We start from the raw sequence: 22,994 nt of genomic DNA on the forward strand, positions 1-22,994 counted from the left end.
CCAGGACTCGTCTGTGGAGGGCAGGGACTTGGATTTCGAGGACTTGAGTGGGTATTCTTCTGTGAATTGACTCCAGTGGGTAAAAGAAGGTGGCAGAGTCTTCGTCATGAACTCATCATATTTGTATTGTTCTCGGGGTTCATCTGACCTTTTAATGTGTGACCACAGATGCTGGACCACCACAGAAGTATAGTCAGGAGCTGGAAGTAGACCAAAGCCTGCCTCCGACACCAGGGTCCATGCTTAGATCACTCATCGCCCTGCTGCCGCTCTGAGGGTTGCACTGTGGCTTGTCTGGTTAAGGGGTAAAGCAAGGGAACAAGAGATATGCGCCTGAGGGCTCGCATCTACTGATGAACGGCACTCCTCAGCCGCACAAGTGCTCCCCTGCAGATGGTATTCAGAGAACGTAAAGCCTTTTGTGCCCAGTCTCCTGCCTCTGCAGCAGACTCGGCACAAAAGGCTTTACTTTGCCTCCTTTCCATATGTAATAGTTCAATGTGCTGGGCACTTTCCTCATTGAGGTGAATGTATGGGTGTTGTTGTGTGATAAGGCACAGTACATCGCTCCTCCTCCATATTATGCAGGTCTTCTCATTGGCCCTCTGAGGCTTTTTATGCTCCTTCTTTCCACTTCCCTCCACTGTTTGGTGCTGGTACATGCTATTTTCAGTGCTCATCTTATTCACATGGATCTCTCTTTGTCCTTTTATTTCAGTTTTGTGTTCCTTTTTTCATCTCATCTTTTATTGTGGTCATTTTAGCCTTTTGAGTTCTTGTCTTCTTGATTTGACTCCAGTGGGTGAAGGAACATGACAGTCTTTGTTAGAGGTATGAACTCTTTTGTTTATAGCCGGTTCCTTAGCAACCCACACACTTTCTCCTACTGTCTGTTTCTCAACACCCCTGACCTCCCATCTCCTCCGGCCATCCATTTTTGCCCATGCCCAGAAGTCCCTATAGAGGTGGAAGTTGCTGCCCTCAGTGACTGCTGGAGCAGGCCCACGTTTTGCAACACATGTCCACATGTTGCAATTCACTTTTACCCTATGCTTCTGTCCCTATTCTCTTTCTTGATACCCCAACCCCCTCTTTCCACATCAGTTTCTCATCAGCCCAGACCCCCCCTCTCCTCCGTTTTTGTAGTGTTCCCAGGTGTTTTATACAACCTACTTCCCTCAGAATGAGGCTTCTTTGTACAAATCTTGCCATAGTGGTTTTCCTGTAAAATATGGCAGTTAAAATGCAGTGGCAGAGGCAAGTACTTTTGTAGCACTCCACATGCGGTACTCCAATCCTGTCTTTCTTCGGAGGAGAAATCCCAGTTCCATCAAGCCATTTGCTCGTCCAGTCTCCCTCTTGAACAGCAGTCTAACACTTTCCCTCCATGTTTTCACTCTCTCTGCCACCTGCAGACTTACATTAACCCCACATCTGATGTTCCCACACCACCCCTCCACGGTCTTTGTCCTAATACAACGTACACAAGCTGTGCGAGACACGCACAGTGTCCACGTATGCCCTGCATTAGAACGGCCATGCTTGCCAGTTTTTCACAGAGGCAAAATGTTTGCAAATCATGAAATATTGTATTGCAATTTAAAGTGGTACATTTCAGCAATGGGTAGCAAGATTGGACTGCTCCATCATGAGCAGATGCAATATCTGGTGTTTTAATGATATAGATTTTTTTTCTTTTTCTGAATGGCATAGAATGTTGTGGGGCCCACCCCCACAGCTTTCAGAGAGCAGCATTGAGTGGGGACTTGATTAACTAGCTGTGCTCCAACCCCACTGTTGTCTTGCATAATCTCAGAATGTCATTTTGGGGCTATCTTGCCTCTAGGTCATCGATTGTCTAGTTGCTTCTAATCGTACAGCACCCAGGATAATGTGCTGCATGGCTAAACACTTATAAGGTCCCAAAGGCGAGACCTATAGGCTATGCCAATGCTTGTTTGCTTTTCTCATTAAGAGACATAACTATTTTGGTGTACTCAACATGTCCCTCAAAATGTCACAGATAAGCCTTGAAATGTCACACATAAGTGCATTGAATCCCTGAATATGTCACACATATATAAACTTGGCAGCTTTATAGATCGGAAGGCTGATATTTTTGAGATTCATTAATCTCTTTGTATGGTAGCGTAATAGATGGGAGGCTGATTGGTTATCCGTTTTTCCTATTCATCTATGCAGCGAGAGATCTGGTGACTACCACAGGCGTGCAACGCCCATAGGGCTAAAAGGGCTTTAGTCCTCCCCCCAATCCTGTGTCTCAGCTTGAGCTGCCAAGGGCTTGGCTGGGCAGTGTCTGGAGTCTTATCGCCGCCACACCAGAGTTTTTCACAGGTCTTTAAAAGACATTTTACATGCCTTTGTGAACTAGTTAACAAGGTTTTGTGTTATTTCACTGGTTCCAGTAACCCCCCCGGGTCCGCACTCTTCCTATTCCTTACATTTATATTTTATTTTTACTGCCACAGTGGGAAAATGCATTTAGTGAAAAGGCATATTGCGAGTAGGGATGCCACCATTCCTGGAGAAAAATACCAGCCATTTGTTGTTGTTCAAAGAGCCTGCAAAGTCCTCGCCTTGACAATAAATAGGGCTGTAAATAAAACGATATGTATTAATCTGTAACATGACTTTTCTGTCTTTGTTTCCTTTAATTATTAGTCATCTATTATTAACGCAGCCCTAGAACACATTTAAAAGTGCCATTTATATTTGCTGTTTGAGGTATGCACAAATCATTGCTCAAAATAACCGCTTTAGGTGATCTTGCTTATTTTCAATCAATCAGGTCGTATTTGTAGAGTGCGGCTTATCACCCTAGAGGGTATCCAGGCACTGTGTTGCACCTATCAGTTGAAAAGCCAGGTCTTGAGTGCATTCCTGAAGTGGGTCAGCGAGGGTGCGGTGCAGATGTGTAGTGGGAGGGTGTTCCAGACTTTGGCGGCAAGGTGGGAGGAGCATCCTCCGGAGCGGCAGCAACGTCTGTCAGGTATCTGTGCTAGGGCATGGTGTTTGGAGCGGGAATTCCTGAGAGGTCAATGGAAATCCAGGCGATGGCTCAAGTAGGCGGGTCCTTGGTCGTGGAGGGCTTTGTAGGCATGGGTCAGAAGCTTGAATTGGCATCTCTTCTGGACGGGGAGCCAGTGGAGGTTCTTCAGGTGCTGGGTGATGTGGGTCCTCTTAGGGCAGGTTGAGGAACAGTCTTGCAGCTGTGTTCTGGATTGTCTGGAGTCTTTGCATGAGTTCGGTGGTGGTGCCTGCATAGAGTGTGTTGCCGCAGTCTAGTTGGTTGGTGAGGAGGACCTGCGTCACCGTTTTCCTGGTGCTGATGTGGAGCCACTTGAGAACCTGTGGAGCATGCGGAGCGTGTGGAAGTAGGCTGAGGAAATGGAGGTGACCTGACATTTCTTGGAGAGTTTGCTGTCCAGGGCGATGTAGAGGTTGTGGGTGTGATCTTTCGGAGTGGAGTTGGGAGTGAGCTCCACCAGTCACCAGGAGTCATTCCAGAGGGCGGTGTGTCTGCCGAAAGTCAGAACTTCAGTTTTGTCCGTGGGGAGCTTCAGGCAGTTGTCCTTCATCCAGGATAAGACGTTCTTCATGAAGTGATGGAAGTTGGTCTTCATTGAGGTGAGGTCCGCTGAGAGAGGACGAACTAGATATCGTCGGCGTAGGAAATGATGTTGATGTAGTGAGATCTGAAGATGTCTGCGAATGGTGTCATGTAGATGTTGAAGAGGGCAGGGATGAATCTTGGGGAATGCCACAGATGGTGTGCTTGGGTTGTGAGGTGAAGGAAAGAGGGAGGAGGACACTCTAGGTGCTTACCGTGAGAAAGGATGCCATCCAGCTGAACGTATCGTCTATGATTGCAATCTGGCATAGTTGGTCGATGAGTGTGTGGTGGGAGATGGAGTTGAAAGCTGTTAAGTCAAGCAGGATCAGGGCAGCTGATTCTCTGCTGTCAAGTAGGGTGTGGATGTCATCTGTTGCAGTGATCACGGCTGTCTCTGTGCTATAGTTGGCCCTGAAACCCGATTGTGAAGGGTCTAGTAGGTTGTTTCTCTCCAGTTTTTTGGCGAGTTGGAGGTTGATGGCCTTCTCCAGGTCTTTGGCAGGGAAGGGGAGCAGAGAGATGGGAGGGCAGTTCTGGAGACCGCTGGGGTCCGCCATGGGTTTCTTGAGGAGGAGACTCGCCTCTGCATGTTTCCAGGCAACTGAAAAGGTGGCTATATTTATGGAGGCGTTGAGGATGGTGGAGAGCTAGTGGCTGATCTCGTTTTTGCTCCAGAGAGGATGGAGTTCATAAGGGTGGTTGTCTTTGGTGTGCCGAGATGTTCCCATGCAATCAGCGGGTGGTCGATGGGATGTTGACGAGGTTGGTGGGTTGTTGAGGAGGTTGGCGATCAAAGTTTATTTAGATGGTTTCTATCTTGTGGAAGTTTTCAGGGAGGGCATTGCTGAGTTCCTGTGAGGAGGGGATCAAGTTTTTCAGGGGCTGACGGGCAGGTTTACTCTCTGACGATGGTGAAGAGTTCCTTGGTTTGGTTGACGTTGGTCTGGATCCGAACAGTCAAAGCCTCCTTTTTTGTGGCTTTGAGCTGGCAGTGGTATTCATTGAGGGCTGATTTGAATGTGGCTCAGTCGGTATGGTTCCTGCTGGTGCACCATCTTCTCTTCAGTTGTTTGCACCTGCGCTTTGACATACTGAGTTACGGAGTGTACCAGCAGGCTCATTTGGTGGGTCTGTGCGTTCGGACTGGTTTGGTAGAAGCGACTTGGGTTGGCGAAGCTGGTGATCCAGGTGTTGAAGTTCTCTACAGCCTGGTCCAGATTGGTGGTGCGTGGGGCTGTGATGCTGAGGGCGTCGGTCCATTGTTGCTGAGTGACCTTGGTCCAGCTGCGGTAGGAGGCGCTGTAGCAGTTGTGGGCAGTGAAGGGAGGTCCTGCTAGGGTAAAATGTATGATGGAGTGGTTCGACAAGGTGAGTTTCAAGGTGTGGCTGTATCTGATTCTGTTGCTAGATGTGAAGATAGGTGTGTATTGGCTGGGACATCAAAATACCGGTAAAAAATTTGGTCAGCTGCCAAACCTAATCTGAAGACTGAAAGTTTGTTGCAGGATCACCACATTATTTATTTCCTCTACCCTCCACTCCTGACTGATGCCATATTAACAATAGTTTAACTTATATCTGAAACCCTACGCCAGTCGTCAATACAATGCTGAGTTACTCCAGGTGTGTGGGAATACATCCTGCTTTCAGACAACTCCCTTCTTATTCTCACTCTTCACTCACTGCTCACCAAGCTCTCACCGCATTCAGCCTCCTCCTACCCTGCACTCACACGAGCACACCCCTCACTCTGCATGCACATACTACACTCACGTGACACTTTCACCTCTCACCCTGCACTCACAGTGATCACACGGCACTCACCCTGTTAACCTGAACTCGCACCATTCATCATCCTCTTACACTCCACTCACAGCGACCACACTCCATTTATGCCGCTTGCCATGAATTTATTCCGTTCTCCCTCCACTTACCCTGCGGTAACATGAGCACACCACTCACTGCACTCACACTTTTCACCCTGCACTTACACGAGCACACTACTCACCCTACTCATGACAATTCATTCACCTGTCACTCTCACTTCTCCCTCTGCAATCTCACTCAAACAAGCACACCACTCACCATACGTTCATTGCTCCCACTCTGCACTTTCACCCGCACCCTAACTCATGTCACATCACTCACCCTGCAGTCACTCCTCTTACCCTACTATACCACTCACTGTGCACTCAGATAGGCACTCCTGTCACTCACATTTTACTCACATGGGCACGGCACTTACCCAGGAGTCACATCACTCACCCTGCACTTCCTCCTCTCACCCTGCACTCACACGAAGAAACCTCTCAGCCAACATTCATACAGGCACTCTGTTCCTCCTGCCTGCACATAGGGACAATAGTCTGCTGGAACTCATAGGGACACACCACTCACTCTGCACTAACTCCTCTCACCATGCACTCACCAGTCACTCTCACAGATCACCCTTCACTCTTGCAGCTCACCCTGCACCACACACAGGCACACCACTCAACCTGCATTTACCCACTCACATTACCCTGTACTCACTCCTCTCCCTCTGCACGAGTTCCTCTCACCCATCACCGACATGGGCCCTCCTCTCACACTGCATTCATGCAGCTCACCCGACACATCAGCACATTCTTTACCCAACACTTGCACCACTCATGCTGCATTCACTCACACAATTCACCATCACCCAGCACTTACCTGAGCACACCTCTTACTCTGCACATATCAAATTTCACAACTCTCATGAATTTACACATATTTCTACAATAGCACCCATAGAATATCTGCTTTCATAGCTCTAAATGCTAATTAACTCCATCTGCAACAACTGTGCTGGTGCAGGAGGGGAGAGTGTACTGAGATCGTGGCATGATGCGAGGAGGGAGACTAGGGCTGAGGCTTTGGGGTATGGTGATGGATAGAGGATCGTGACACACCTTCACTCATTCCTGGCTTTCCATTCACCAAAATGCTTCTTTCGAGGACTTGTAGTTTTTTTTTTCTTCATTGTAAGTTGGGTCTCAAAAACCCAAAAATGCAAAGTGTTACTTGATAAAAATCCATGGTTGCCGAAGAAGTCAAGCATTTCAAAAAATCTGTTGGAAGCTGTGATATTACATGTTAGAACGTGGATTTGTTCATTTCCAATACTGTTGCAGCTTGATTTACACGTGAAACCAAATATAAGTCCCGCACAGCTATTTTAAGGAAGTGTACTTTTTATTCACATCATACATTGACAAGGCAATATATTATTATTTTTGAATAGCGTATAGAGAATATGTTTTTATTGAGCTTCACTAAAAGGCAAGGCAGGTATAGCGGAAGGAGCATGGCGAGCTTTTCTAACACAATCAAAGTAGATTGACTAATGGAAGCGTGAGTGGCAGTGTGTCTGTGTGTGAGTTTGACAGAGTACAAATGTACGAAAGAGTGTGAGAGATATAGTGAGAAAGTGCATGTGAGAGGATGTGTGTGTGTCAGTGTATGTGTGTTATGCGTGCAAGCGTGCTGCTGGTCTGGCATAGTGGAGGTTATTCTTGTCTTATGGACAATGACACTAATAGAAAATGGATGGGAGGTTTTACCTATGGCAAACTACAGGCTCTGACATGCTTCTATTAAGACACCGTCATTGACTGAGGGGACTTGAACTGTCTGAGAAAGCCACTAGCTCAGTCATACCCAGTGGCAGCGAAACAGAACACGTGCCACCACACCTGGCTGAAGGCCCCGACATGATGTACATAATTCTTATCATTTGGGGTGGATCCATAGCATAATGTTGGAACTGATATTTGAGGTGACACTTGCCATAGGATTTCCTTTACTTCTTGTTTAGGGGTTGCCAATGGCAAAATCCTGACAATTGTATACCGGACGGACATTTTAGAGGTACCCATGGCAGTGGCTGAAGAATCCATGGTAAATTTAAGGCAGTAAAAATTATGACCTTGGTATAGTGTAAGTAATTTCTAACTTAAGACATTCAAAAAACAAGCATTTGCAATGCAATAGGTCTTGCATTTGCGAGAGTTTAAGCTATTGCCATTGTAAATGGCAATGCCTTTTATTTAGGTTTTAAAAACCAACACATAAATAAAAGGCATTGTCGTTTACAATGCCAACAGCTCAAACTCTTGCAAATTCGAGACCTATTGCATTGCAAATGCTTGTTTTCAAAGTGCTCCTAACAATGAGCACTGAGGGGAATTAAAATGCTTAGGTTTACTTTTATGGGTTAACTGTTCATAAACAATGGACAAAGGTGAGGACCAGTGAATTTATGTGTTCTTGTAGCATCAGCCAATTACCACATAATTAGGGAGTTGCAGTTACTGCATAATTTGCCACATCATTTGCAGATTTCATACAAAAAAATTCTGAGGTGAAATGAATTAATATATACTGCCAAATAATGTTTTGCGTAATTTGGCATTTTGTCACATAATTTAAATAACCATTCCACATAATTTGGATAACCTGGCCACATAACCCTAATGGCCTTGACAAGGATAAAGCACTACAGAGTGATTTAGGGGCTGACATGATGATGAATCCTGTATTCCACGTGGAACCATGAATTATTTCCCAAGTGTGAGTAATAACTTGCGTACCGGGACAATCTGGGCTTTCTTTGCCTGGCATGCACGGAGAATAAATCATTGGTGTAGCTAGTTGCAGATTACTTGATAAATTAACTATTCACTGGATTTTTTAAGGTTTCGAACAGTGGGTTTATTTCCGGGAAAATGTTTGACTTATTATTACTCCTACATTTTGGTATTTTTAGAAGACATCCAACATTTGGTGGATAGCTCCCGTTTCACTGGCGCCCGTGACTTTCCCAAGCCTCGTTGTGTTCCTCTCTCGTGTTCCTTTCCTAATGCCTTCTTTTGTTGAGGTGTCTGCAGACATGCCACGTAGCTCACACTGCATGCCCGGCCAATAGTAATAGTAGTAATCCGGGGAGCAGGGCGTCGAGACCCCCGTGCAGTCACGGAGCAGACATTCCTCAGAAGTATACGCAGCCTCCGTGGTGATAAGTGAGAAAAGTCTGGGCCTAAAGTGCATTCATCATTCAATTATCACCAGCAGTATAGCGCCAGCCGCCAACATCTGAACACACACCTGTGTGCAGCTGAAGTTAAAATGGCACCCCGAATGCCACAGACACTTTACGGTTCCCTCTCACCTGGGCCCCTCTTCAGTTTCTCTTCATCCCTCCCTTCGCTGTTCTTCGACTGTCTCCTCGCGGCTGGGTTTGTAAATGTAGTTTTATTTCACAGGAAGAACCGATGCTGCCAGCCATCTTTAGTGTTAGGGTCACAAGGGCAGAGCGTGCGTGAAGCTCACCTCCGGTCCCTTTACACCAGTTGTGTCCGCAGAACATTGGGACAATATCACTTTAGTCTCTAATGTATAATGTGCATGGGGAACGTGGACAAATATCTTGATTTCACTAGCTTGATTATGCAAAAGGGTCTGTCCTGCAAAGGTCCCTAAAGCGTAAGGTTGACACCGTGCGCAGCTCTTTAAAACAAGCGCGACCACGCGGCCGCGAAAGGAATGCGAGGTATGCAGCTGCCCCCGGCCGCGCTGCTGCTCGCTCCAGAGCTCCCTAGGCCAGGGGAGAGAGAGAAGGAGGGACATGCACCCGCCTTTAGCCAATTGCGTGCTGTCTTTCCTAGAAAGAGGGACGCATAGGCCAATAGCGTGTGAGGAACAAAAAAAAGCACACGCACAAGCGTGTGCTCCGAGTTGAAAGTGCGTTACTAGAAGCTTCGCAGAGCAACGCATGCGCGCTGGCTCAGGCGAGACCTCAAAAACGAGATTTGCTCCCAGGAAAGGCCAGAATTCCTTGGTGCACCATGAAATTACTGGAATATTTGATAAATGCCCACAAGTGTCTGTGGTGTTTTAGCAAACGTTTCTAAAAATTCTCAGCAGAGAAGTCTACTCTCCCTTAAATCTTCAAGAAATCTGTTTACTTGTTCTGCTTGATACAATTTAGGGTATCACACCCCACCACTTACATAGATCATTTTCTTCATATAATGGGTATAAGGTTAGCTCTCACCCCATTTCTGGAAATGCTTGTCCTTTCTCATTGCTGGGAGCATGACTGGCTTTAGGGAGGTTCGACTGGTGCAGCCTCACCTGCCGTTAACTTTGGTGGAGGGAATTGTGTTTAAAAATAATTCTTGGTTTAAAACCACATTAACTTCCTTGTACATCGGGTAGTTTTCAGCAAACAATAGAAATATTGAGTTAATTGTGGTGATTAAATTTTCCTACTAGTGGGAGTTCAGAGTTTTGTATAGTTGCAGTTTTTGCTTATCATAAAGTAACATGGAGTTTAATGTGCCAGCTCAAACAAAAAGAAGTGTACCATGCATATCACAGAGCTGGGTGTGAGTGGACTATGAGGGGCAATTTAAAAAACATGAAATGTACGTCAGAGAAAAGCTATGGAGAGCCAAGGTGCACTGTTGAAAGTGGTAGTGAAGAAATTTATGGAGATGGAGGATATGGGGGGAGGACAGCGCCAAAAAAGGCTGTCCTGACGGCCGCCACCAGCGCTCGGACCGGCACTGGCTGGGAGTCTTAGTCTCTTCCTCCCCCACTCCCCATAGGGACGTTCGGTTCTAGTTGGCCCCCTCCTTTACCATATCCTAAAAATGACACCGAACTGTCGGCATAATTACAGGAGTAGCCCCGAGACGGATGCGATAATCGCTGCAGTGCCCAGTGCGTTAAGCCAGGCACGCTCCCCTGCCATGGCCACTGTTGTCGTCTGACAGGTGACAGGCGGTTACCGCCCCGCCTCGCTGCCGAGGGCCTCCCCCCCCCCCTCCAGTCACTCACAACAGGCTTGCGCTCTGGCTGACGGACAGCAGGCTGCTCGCGGGCCGCCGCCTCGCCGCTGCCCGCCCAGAGCAGGTCTCTCTCCAGCAGGTGGCGCTGCCTCCGGTGCCCGAGCACTGATGCCCCGGCGCCCGTTAGCACACACAAGCCCTGAGTGGACCACGCCGTCCGCACAGGGGCTCAACCCAGGGTCCGGAGCGCAGCCCGGCTCGCGAGCGGCTGGCGACGCCTTCCGGAGCAGCAGGGTGGTCTTCCGACACAGCGGCAGGGGCGCTTTCTTCGGGGATGGGTGGGCCATCGTTTTCGGGGCGGGTCATTTTTTTCTAGCCAATGGCATGATTTACTAGGAAGCAGAGCCGCAGCGACCCTCCTGGTACCACCCCTCGCCCTGTCAATCAGCATGAAACCAGCGTCCCCATTATCTCCCGTTGCCTCCGCGCATTGAAGTTGGTGACAGTCGGGAGCGGAGCAGAGGCCGTCTGGTTTGGAAGATCTTCTGCCGGGAGGAGGGAGGTAAGGGTCGCGTTCGGGAACCTCTTGCAAGGATTGGGATATGTCTAGGCGTCCACTTTCGTCTCTCCCGTCCACCCCTTCTCCTCCCGTGGCGTCCTGTCTCTCCTGCCCCAATGGTAGTTTGTGTCTGTCGCCTGTTATTCTGTCACGTTCTGCCTCCTAGGGATACCCGCCCCAGTCTCTCTCCCTCCGGCTCCCTGTTACCTCTTGTCTAATGCCTATCCGTCTTGCCCTTTCTTCACTGCCCCTTCTAACGTCGTCAACCATTCGCCACCCCCGTATGCGCTCTTCGGGCCCGCTGTGATCAGTCGCTGTATTGCCTTTTTTCGTGCACCCTCTTTTGTGTGTGCGTTTTTTGTGCGTCCTGTTATCACAGCCATTATCGACAAGGGAATATTTAATGTATCATAAAAAAACACTGTTGTTTGGCACCCTCTCTTTCACTACTCTCAAAGTGTATTCTCTTGTAATTGTATTTATATAGCACTTTACTGCCCTTAATGTTGTGAGTGATCAGGGTCTCCCGAGTCACCCCAAAGAGGAAGGGATGTATGCGCTTGCTCCTGCGTACACGGTGAAGGGAATAATGTGGGATCGGTGTGCCTCTGGGTGCTCGTCCCTATGCTTTGCCAGTTTCCGATTTGGATCCAGCCCCTGCCCCCTTAACCGCTTCATATGTGCAGACGAGAAGGGGGAGATGTTGAATTGCACTGGTCCGACCCCCACCCCTTCCCTACTCGTCTACACCCCTACAATGTGAGGTATGGTGGCACGCTCTGCAGTGGAGATGAAGTTGGAGCGATCATTATTCAGAGCCAGCTTCTCTTCAGTTCAAGAATATTCCCAGTGCTGGAGGAATGGGGGCGGGCAAACGGCAGGCATTTGACACATGCTGTAAGTGAGAGAACTCCTGTTTGCTGCAGAAAATGCTGCATCCAAGTCTCATGTTTTTTTTTTCTCCTTTTCTTGCAAGGGCAGAATGAAACCTTCAAGGACAGACTTTCCAGACACGCAGTGGTCCATGGAAGCAACTGAAAGCGCAAGGAAGCAGGCTGGAAGTGGGGGGTGGGTGGAACCACAGTGAGGTGGCCGGAAGGAAGGTCAGAAACCAAACTCCAGAGGCCTTACTCGAGGACAACATGGCCTCGTCCCCAGCAAACCAGCAGCTCCTGCAGCACAACACCGAGGTCAGTTGTGATGCATCAGGGGACAGCCAGAGTGTAACAGTAAAGATCAACAGCAGGCCCCCTCCTTCCTCCATCCCCAAGCACTGCAAGTACAGCATCTCTTCGAGTTGCAGCTCTGGGGAGTCCGGAGTGAAGCGAGGGGGCACCTCTGGACTGCGCAAGAAGAAGAAATTGCCTCAGCTCTTCGAAAGAGCCAGCTCCAATTGGTGGAATCCCAAGTTTGACTCCAACAACCTGGAGGAGGCTTGTATGGAGAGATGCTTTTTGCAGACGCAGAGGCGGTTCCGTTACGCTGTCTTTTACATCATCGTCGCCTGTCTGGTTTGGAGTATTTACTTCTTGGTGCACTTGAGGCCAAACTCAATAGCCCACTTGGTGCCAGCACTGTGCTTCCTTCTTATATGCGTTGCCATTTTTGCTTTCACCTTCACCAAAATGTATGCCCGACACTATACATGGGTTTCGCTGTTTATCACGGTCATGGTTTTCATGGTGACATTGGGCACCCAGTTCCAAGTTTTAACACGTCGCTCCATGATTGGTGATCTCTATAACTACACTACCGTATCCAATGCCACCTGCCTTTCCCAAGTTGGGAGTTTTTCTATGTGTGTGGAAGTGCTGCTGCTTCTTTACTCTGTGATGCACTTGCCCTTATATTTAAGTCTTTTTCTGGGAATAGTCTACTCTGTGCTTTTTGAAACGTTTGGTTATCAGTTTCGAGATGAGGACTGCTTTATGCCAATGGCCACCAGGGTCGTTCACTCAGAGTTACTGAGCAAGGCCTTGCTGCATATCTGCATCCACGCCATCGGAATACATTTGTTCATCATGTCTGAGGTGCGCTCCAGGAGTACCTTCCTGAAAGTGGGACAGTCGATCATGCATGGGAAAGATCTGGAGGTGGAGAAGGCACTCAAAGAGCGGATGATCCACTCAGTCATGCCCCGGATCATTGCAGACGATCTCATGAAGCAGGGTGATGATGAGAGCGAAAACTCTGTGAAACGCCACTCCACTTCCAGCCCAAAGAACCGGAAGAAAAAATCTTCGATACAGAAAACCCCCATTATCTTCCGCCCCTTCAAAATGCAACGGATTGAGCAAGTTAGCATTTTGTTTGCGGACATTGTTGGATTTACAAAGATGAGTGCCAATAAGTCTGCTCATGCCCTAGTGGGGCTGCTAAATGACCTGTTTGGGCGCTTTGATCGTTTGTGTGAGGACACCAAGTGTGAGAAAATCAGCACACTGGGGGACTGCTACTATTGTGTAGCTGGGTGCCCAGAGCCCAGAGAGGACCATGCCTACTGCTGCATTGAAATGGGCCTTGGAATGATTGAAGCCATTGAGCAGTTCTGCCAGGAGAAGAAGGAGATGGTGAACATGCGAGTGGGTGTTCACACTGGCACCGTGCTCTGTGGTATTTTGGGAATGAGGAGGTTCAAATTTGATGTGTGGTCGAATGATGTGAATTTGGCCAACCTCATGGAGCAGCTTGGAGTGGCAGGCAAGGTCCATATTTCTGAAGCCACCGCCAAATATTTGGATGATCGCTACATTATGGAGGATAGCTTGGTGGTCGAGCGAGTTGGTCAGATGGTAGTTGCAGACCAGCTGAAAGGTAGGAAATGTATATTTCTTATTGATTGTACTTATTCCTTTGTACTAGTAATCTTAGGCTTATAAGAAGGTGAGCAATGTAGATTGAGGGTTGTCACCATGCTAATAAAATCTTGTGGCATTATGTGTTCTACGTTTTGATCATTGGAGACTTCCTACACAGTTTCCGTGGGATCTCGGTCAAATGTGCTAGTTCATCAAGTAGGCGTAGTTTCAGTGGGAAGGAATTGAGGTGGTGCCATTGGAAAAGGCTTTGACTTTTCTGTGGGATTCCTTAGAGCTTTTGAAGCATTTAACAAGGACGTGGCCTACAAGGTAACTTAGTTCATCAGACACTCAAAATGCAATTTCATGCAATGAGTTTCAAGGTGTCATCTTGATTATGCAAAAACCAAAGGAAATGATGGACGGAGTGTTGAACATTGCAAGCACTCACCCCCAGTCAACTGATCTGGGTTTAATCCATCACCGTTCTTTAGCCCACTCTGCCACCCCAGTTCAGACATGGCCATATGCAAATCAGTCTGACCCTGTGCCTCATGGGAACAGTCCAGCCCGAACTGCCAAGCCATGTCTTCCTCGGACCGGAAACAAGCTTCCTAGGACCGGTTTCTGGCATTTCAGCCGTCTTCAGCCAGGCTTGCTTGAATCCTGTGGCAAAGTGAGCAAGGGACTCACGTCTGAGCATACCCTGCCAACTTATGGCGAACAAAGCAAAAACCAAAGGAAATGATGGACGGAGTGTTTAACATTGCAAGCACTCACCCCCCAGTCAACTGATCTGGGTTTAATCCATCACCGTTCTTTAGCCCACTCTGCCACCCCAGTTCAGACATGACCATATGCAAATCAGTCTGACCCTGTGCCTCATGGGAACAGTCCAGCCCGAACTGCTTTGTTCGCCATAAGTTGGCAGGGTATGCTCAGACGTGAGTCCCTTGCTCACTTTGCCACTGGATTCAAGCAAGCCTGGCTGAAGACGGCTGAAATGCCAGAAACCGGTCCTAGGAAGCTTGTTTCCGGTCCAGGGAAGACATGGCTTGGCAGTTCGGGCTGGACTGTTCCCATGAGGCACAAGGTCAGACTGATTTGCATATGGCCATGTCTGAACTGGGGTGGCAGAGTGGGCTAAAGAACAGTGATGGATTAAACCCAGATCAGTTGACTGGGGGGTGAGTGCTTGCAATGTTCAACACTCCGATCATCATTTCCTTTGGTTTTTTCATCTTGATTATGACAGTGTCTCCTAAGTCTTCAGGGATGTCTGACATAATGAGAAACCAGGGGACCAACCATGTTAAGAGGTGGCTTGAGGTCTGACATATTCCCCCAAACTCAACCACTTACCATTCTATCTAGAGCTCTTAGCCCAAATTCATGTTGATCATCTAAATATCTTTGTGGTCTTTCCAGATGTGAAACTTAGGCCTCGAAAGCAATGCCACCTTATTGTGATTAGCGGGCGAATACGGCATTAGCCAGCCGTTGAGACAGTGCTCTCCACTGTTGCACTTAGAGGGATACTCCTGCCCAATTGTGTTATAATGTTGTAGACCTGTAGCGCAGCCTTTTCTCATTGGTTAGGTTCATTTAAGCTCTTACATATTAACTAGTAGCGTCATGCTGACACTAGCATTGCCACTTGAACTCGTCTGTCAATATAGGACACTTCAGTGTCGCACGTTTGCCATCTTTGGTGCCCCAGCCAACTGCTTAGGGATGCCCCTCACATTATGCACAATATTAAGCCTCAGCACCAACCGGTGGTATCTTCCATATATCACCTGCACCTAAGGGTGTAGGAGACACTAACATTTCGGAGGCAAGGCCACTGTCAATCTTGAGGCGAGCCGAGTCAGGGGTCTGACTTGGCTCTGAGTCAAAGTACAAGCCGAGCCTCTAAAAAATGCAAATCTGTCAACAAATGAGATGAAAAATATGATAATGACTTTAAAATGAAAAAAAATAGTTCCCACCGTTTCTCAGTGTCTTAGTTAAATACATACGATTATATTATTGTTTTGAGTGTCCTTTATTAAATGAACTTTTTTAAACATGAAAAATTAAAGAATACTCCTGTGCTCTGTCAATGTTGCTACAAATTACCCCAAAGTAATTTACAGTTTGTCATGTTTTCATTGTATATATATTGCTATTAAATGTCGAGCAAGATCATTTTAAATTAGCTGAAATTAAGTGTGTATTTTGAAGAGCTCAGATTCTTGTACTGAATTAATTCAATGTGCTCTCATACTGGTTGGTTAGGAGAAATGATGCATAGTAAAATATAGCAATGGGCCGTGGATCACGCTATTTGGTCAAGCGGGGAAGCTGCAATATGAGCCTGGGATTCCTAGTGGCTCATTGCATATGGGCTGTATGAGTTAATTATTCTGTTTAACACCAAATGTAAGTGCTTTGTGTTGTTATTCAATTATTGTTATTATTCTCTCGCTCAAGTCAGCCGAGCCAGTAGTAACGTGTTATAAAATGTATTCGGAGTCCTTTTGAAGGTTGTAGATGTAAGATGAATAACAACACATTACATAACGTTAATATCAAATCGCATTTCCTGCCTTCCTTTACTCTGCTGGCTCGCCTGGCTTGACAAAGAGAACCCTTTTAGGAGAGGCTCAATAACACAGTGATGAAAAATAATTAACAAAGCAAAGAGGAGAAAGAGCCCCACCGAGTTTGCTCCCACATAGCAGTGTTTCAAGGAGACTTGTTCTGTCTGCCACTGTTTAGTCTCCAACTTCCACTTCAAAAATCTGGTAATGGTAGATATTGTCCTCTGAATTCCCCCCACTCCAAAATCTGGGGGAGCATTTCCTTCTATCTTCCCCTGATTAAAAGTAGGTTCCTCCCACCCTTCACCGGGCTCGCAGCAGGCACATTCTCCCTGTTATAACCCTTTCCAAGACCGCTGGGTAAAAGATACTTTATAGGACCAATCTCAGGGGGCTTGAGTGCTTCAGAACCATCATTTAAAAAGAGTTCTGCCTGCTGAGTCTGTTTTCTCTTTCCATGCCAGTAGATGATCTGGTAGTCCTTTGACCATTTCCATTGGGCACGGCTGCTTGCTTTTATATCCAGTAGACGTTCCCATATGTGAGGTAAGGCCCGTCTGACCCACTTCTTCCTACAGAAGCGGTGTGGAAATGGGCTATCACCTTACCTAGTGTAGAATGTGATGTATTAGAATGCTGAGTTTCAGTTGAAGCGCGCAGCTCTGTAGCAAGGTGCATATACCTGGAGGACTTTCCCTTCATGGCGTATGGGGCTGTTAATAAAGGAACTTATACCTATATCCTGAGTGGAAATAGTTCTTGCAGAATTAGCGACGAGGAGAAAAATCGTATTTTCAGGCCCACCACCATTGACAACTGCGTGAGTTAGCGAGAGGTTGCATACACGACGACACGAGGCAGGAACAATGAAGGCCCACAGGGGTAGAGAAAGGGAGACCAGCACACAGGCTTCCGGTGGAGGGCATCGGGCAGCAGACACCATACCCGCCCGTAAAAAGCGGACTCTACATTAGCAAAATCCGTTCTTCACAGCTGTGTGCCTCAAACCCGAGGTTTATTTTTAAAGTCTTGTGTTCAAATTCCTTGCATTCCCTTGGGGTGATGTGAGGAAGGCGCTTGCAGCGGATTGGGCTGTCTGGCCTGGTTAATCTGTGCTTGGGTGATCCAAATGTCTAAGTAACTGTGACAACTCACTTTAAACTGATATATGTGTCTCTAGTTTGTATACGTGTTTTTCCAAGAGCCATTGTGACCAGCTCTAATTGAAATTGATGCTGCACATTTTTGACCAGTTGCCAAGGCCCTGCCGAAGTAGATTGATGATCCCGCCCTGTGATGGCCAGGTGAAGGGCGCGAGAACACGGCCTGTACCTTTTCATCTGATTGACCCACTCTTAAAAATTGATCGTGTTGTACACCGTTAATGAATTAATCGAAAACTAAATAACACTTATTCTGCCAGATCTACTGTGTCTCACAAATACTGAGAAAGCTTTCATTCCCTACTTTAGACGTGATTTATCTGAATTTAAAGAAGCAGAACAAAGCATCCTTGTGTGAGCATGATGAGGAGGCAAAACTGTAAGAAGGGTCGGTTAATGGAGTTGGTTGAGACCCAGCTCCAGGCCAGGCTGCTGCAGAGAATTTTGTGAGAGAGAATTCCTTTGCACTCAAACTGTACTCCAAAGGAAGGCATGGTCTGGAAAGGATTGCTCAACGTAAAATAGATCAGTCTCTTAACAGTTAGCTCTGTTGCTAATGCAGACACGTGAAGTCTCCTTTAACATAGCCTGACAAGTGGATTAATATGCCCTTTGTGACCCCCTTCAGTCAGTCCTGGCCTTTTAGCCAACGTGGTATTCTGGGACTTGTAGTTTCACTTTTAATATTGAAAGCATGGGCTAAAAAATTCAGTATACAAAGCTCTGATTATAGAGTCGTGGCTGGTCGAACGTGTGGTAGAAGAAGTGGAGTGTCATCTTTCAGCTGTGCTTCAGTGAGCCACTGTGTTCAATTATATTTGAAATTACTTTCTAAATTGTAGGTGTGGATTGCCATCCTATGTGGGGTGCAAAAATTGGCAAATGCACTCGGTGGATAAAGAAATGCTCACCCATGTTACGGAGATTGTGGAAGTATTCTGTATAGCTGACATGTAGTTAATCCCTTTTGATGTGAACAAAATGATGTGAAAAGAAAAGCAGAATTGGAAAGATTTATGGTCTGGTGATAATGTGAGCAGCAGCGTAGATACTAGATTGTATATTTTCAGAAATATAGATCATCAATTTGAAGTGATGCTGCAGACTCTCCATAGCAGGCCAGAAGGTACACTTTACAGGTGGGCAGAGGCTCGTGTTCACAGTCCAGGCATCCAACCCATATCGTACGAGGTGCAGCGTTGATCGTAGTCCTTACAAGCGATTAACCAGTGTTGGTCTATTCTGAAAAGAGTCTCCAAGCTGCCAGATGGGGGTACTAGTGTACTGGGTGGTAGTTATACAAAGAGGATCGAGTTAAAGTCATGATACCAGTAGTTGTGGAGTGGGTTTTACCAATAGTATCCAAGTGCTTGCTTGCTTGTGGGTGCTATTTTTATTCATTTATGGGTTTTCATCAATCAAAATATGCATTTTAGATGTATGGTTGTTCCATGCATATGGTGCTTCACACCTCTAATTCCTCTTCAGGTACATAGAGGATTGAATTTAATTTTTGTAAAATCTGAAATGCGTTTTGGGTGTGCACCAAGTTTCTCTTTGCCAGCTCAAGTTCTGGAAAAAGGAATACACTAAAAGGCAGTTATATTTCAATGCAAATTGTTCCTTTAAAATTAATGACATTCACAAAAAGTTTTGGATTCCTGTATGGGTTCACCAGCATGATGAACCCACCTGTTTTTCTGCCTTAATTAAAAAGGTTAAGACATTGGAGGCAAATGTATGTCGACAACTGGCATAGCGATTCCAGTTGAATCTCTGCAGTTGCTTCCTGTGATCGTGCCTTTGGTTTCTATGTACTTGCCTGCAGCTTTTCCAGCTGAATTGTGTCGCAGTGTAATGTACATATGCATGTTCTTTTGCAGCTTTTCTGATTCAACTAAAAGCATGCTCTTGTCCTGAAGCCAGATCACGGTTTTAGATGCAGGCGTGTCTGCTTGCGGTTGGGTCTAAATTGGAGTCTAGCTCGTCTACAAAGAATTTATTGTGCAACTTGTACTGTAGTCATAGATAGATGTAAGGGTTTGGCCATCTAGTCGTCTGTTGGCAACAAAGGTGGAGCAACGTCTTGCAACTGATCGCCCCCCCTCCCCTCCCCCCTAATTTTTTTGGTAAAGGTAACAAATGTTGCTGGCCGCTGCGTCACTGTTCTTAGCAGTGTTTAGTGTCCATAACCCCTTCTTCTTGGAATTGCCTTGGCATAGGCACTCAACCCACTCTTGTAGCCGAAACCTGCAACTGTTCCACCAGAATTTCTGTTCTATAACTGAGTAACAGATGCTTAGTTTACCTGCTGATTTGAATTTTGTTGGGTGTAGTGTCACAGGGCCACTGACTATCACAGTGGTGTAAAGAAGGTTTATTGGGAAGCGCAGTGAATTCTTTACAATTCCTCCTGGCACAAGTAGAATCACAGATGCCTCGGATCCTTATCCGTGGTAACTTAATACTGCTGGCTTCCTGCATGCTAGATCCGAACTGACCGTTTGACCCACCGTCACTTACCAATATTTGTCCACGGTGCACACAAAGCGAGTAAACGTTTGTAGAGCTTTAAAACGTGTTTCACTTGGGTGCGCCAGCATAGCTTTTCTGGGATGTTGTACCAAAAGAACTTCACTGTTTGCTCTTCTGTGCTGTAGGTTGCACTGAGGCATATCGCATAATTATCTAACAGCTGAGGTGAAGTTGGCTTTGCCAATATTCCAACAGGGTACTGTTGTTGGCGGTGGCCGTGTTAAAGTTCTCCTGTGGTTTGCAATATGTTTAGTTGATTACATGGGTGGAATAAAATTGGTGAATCCATCATGCTCTGCACATGTAAAGGGAGTATTGTGTTTACCAGTAGAAAGGATCATTTCAGATAACTAACCATCTAACAAAACATGATTTGTATGGTCCGTAATGGCAGTGGTTGCCAAATAGCTGTATGTCAGCGGGACTACCTTCCGGTCTACCTGCTTTTTTAGCTCTAAGCTTGCTCGGGCTTGTAGCTTTAATTTTTCTACCCTATGTATAGGCCTGCAAGTCATAGTAGGCAGAAATGGTTCTGGGTCAGGTTGACCCTTGTAATATGGGGCTAGTTTTCAGCAATAAAAAATCTGGGTGTTTGTGAACCGAGCTGTACACTGAGCTACACATGAAGTTCAGGAGCAATGGGAACTCCGTCTGCTGGATAATACTCACTACTGTACAGTGCTCGATATGGAAAAAAAAAAAGTGGAGCTGTTCCTTGAGTCAAAGCACTGATGCCTTTCTGCCCCAAGGTGCTGGAGTCTCTCTGAGCATGCCCAGTACATATCCCTTGAAGAACTGCAGGAGAGCGGATCCAGGCAGGGCTTGTATGTTTGAAGCTCTGACACTGCGGAGGAGCGTAAGAAGGTACCTTCCCCAAAGAAACCCGGCTCGATGTGTTTTGTTTAGCCTTGTTGTAGACTAGGCCGCTACTGGGTTTCCCAATGAGTTGTTAATATGTGTGGCTAGCAGGCCTTGTACGGTGCGTTCTCCACGCTGGTACAGTAAACTATATCTGACATGTTGAGAATAGCAAAACCTCCCTGGATACATCATTCTACTTCTGGCCTGCAGAGTAACGATAACTCACTCTGCTGCAGCTGATATTGTTTTGAAGCATGCACATTACCTCCTGCCCAATTATGTTGCTCCAGACGAAGTAGATTTTTGTTAAGGTGGAATCCATTTTAGATTCACAGCCTTCACTTGGAGTTCCTGGCAGCGGGGAAAGACTGTTTTTCAGGTCGTGAATCTTAAAAGGATGATGGTGCCAGAGAACTATTAATGCCAAGTGAGTTAGCTGAGGCCCTCCTGCCCTTCGGTGCACAGACTGAGAACATACTTTTAGAAAACAAATACGATTGGGCCCTGATTATATTTAGGAATTGTTTGTGCATTTTACAAAAGGATCATCATATAATTTGGGTAAATATTACTGAGTGGTTCTGCGCTTGCATGAATTACTTGCACCCAGTGCATACTTTGTGTGTGTGTGGGGGGGGGGGGGGGGGGGGGGAGGGACAATTGACCAAACTATTTCTTAGGAACCCGCAGCTGGCACTGCCGAATCCATGAGTTGCTGAATAACGAGGCTAACTAATTTTGATTCCACCTCCTGCCTCTTTATTTTACCACCCTACCCTTCATGGCTCTTTATATGACTCTGTCATGTTCCTTTTTTTTTTTTTTTCTTTTTAATCCCAGTTTTTTTCTTTTTGTCAGTGTTTTCCCATCTTTCTTCCCTTTCTGTCTCTTTCTCTGAATCCTAGTCTGATTATGAAAAATAAATGTCAGTGCCCGCTTCCTGCAAACACCTGCACGGAAAAAGCACGATTGCACCCTAAAACCATCACGCAGACTTTATGCATTTTTGAAGCCATTGGTTTTGGTTGCCACGCCCCACTGGTTGACCAGCTCTACTGTGATAACTTTACCAATCTCAATCAGTTCCAATTTCCCATTGGTCTTGTATGGGAATGCGTCCAGTATCCGTTTATTCAACTCTCTCGGCGATTTATTTTTTGGGCTTGATACTTTTCCTCACCTTGCGATACTTGTGACAGTACCAAGATAATATAGATTTTGGTGTTCTTCATATCCTCAACCATCGAAGTGCATCCGATAATATTATACATGGTAAATTCTCTTTCAAGTTGAAGGCAGGTTGATCATTGCTATCCACCTCTTGTATCAGAATGTGCACTTGTCTAGGTCTGATACAGTATAATAAGGCACAATAATTTGAATCCTTCTTATTCAAGTTTGGAGCTGCCTAGCTTGGGACCATTCATTGCATTTTCTGTCTCTACCTTAGAAGGTCTTTCTTTCTTCAGGTCTGAATCTACTATAGACATTCGTTTCTCTTCTGTCGGTGCCCATTTCCTTCATCTTTCTTCAATCTCTCAATCACTGGTCGCTTCTCTGCAACCAATCTATCATACCATGTCTGTAAGCCGACTGTGCTGCAAACTTCTATCTGATTTGCCATTTTTTCAGCTGAGAATCTAGACCTAAAATATTGGTATGTCGGAACAACGAGTTCCTCAACAACGCCTACCTTTACAACGCGGTCTCTACAACGACTGCGTCTTAACCATGAATTGCTTTACCACGCATGTCTTTACCACAAATTTTCGTGGTGAAGGCATGCATGGTAAATGGCTATCCGTGGCTAATGTTACCACCCCTCCCTCTCCCCCTGAGCCCTAAATACACTCCCCAACCTCCTTAAAACGACCCCCACCCCCTAAAAACGACCCCAAAACCCCCACCCCCTAAAAACGACTCCAAACTCTCTTACCAGTCCTGTTCACTTTCCAATGCTCCTCTCACTCCGCCCATCCTGAACACTAGACCAACTGTGCCTTAACCACACACATGCGTGGTTAAGGCAAAGTTGTTGTTTGGG

The 22,994-nt window shown here is 46.4% G+C and overlaps 1 protein-coding gene across 2 annotated transcripts in view; it reads left to right on the forward strand.

Annotated features, from left to right (window-relative positions):
• The first annotated feature begins 10,529 nt into the window (after positions 1-10,529).
• The window catches only part of ADCY9 (adenylate cyclase 9), a 482,409-nt gene continuing 469,944 nt past the window's right edge, over positions 10,530-22,994 (forward strand). The window contains exons 1-2 of one of the 2 annotated variants that reach the window (XM_085628464.1): positions 10,530-11,011; positions 11,985-13,822. In XM_085628464.1, the coding sequence (XP_085484590.1) occupies positions 12,151-13,822 (1,672 nt within the window). In that variant the 5' untranslated portion in view covers positions 10,530-11,011; positions 11,985-12,150. The remainder of the gene's footprint in view (positions 11,012-11,984; positions 13,823-22,994) is intronic. The other variant, XM_085628463.1, reaches the window with a different exon arrangement.

The sequence above is a fragment of the Triturus cristatus genome, chromosome 10 (assembly GCF_964204655.1).
Source record: "Triturus cristatus chromosome 10, aTriCri1.1, whole genome shotgun sequence".
Classification (NCBI taxonomy): Eukaryota; Metazoa; Chordata; class Amphibia; order Caudata; family Salamandridae; genus Triturus; species Triturus cristatus.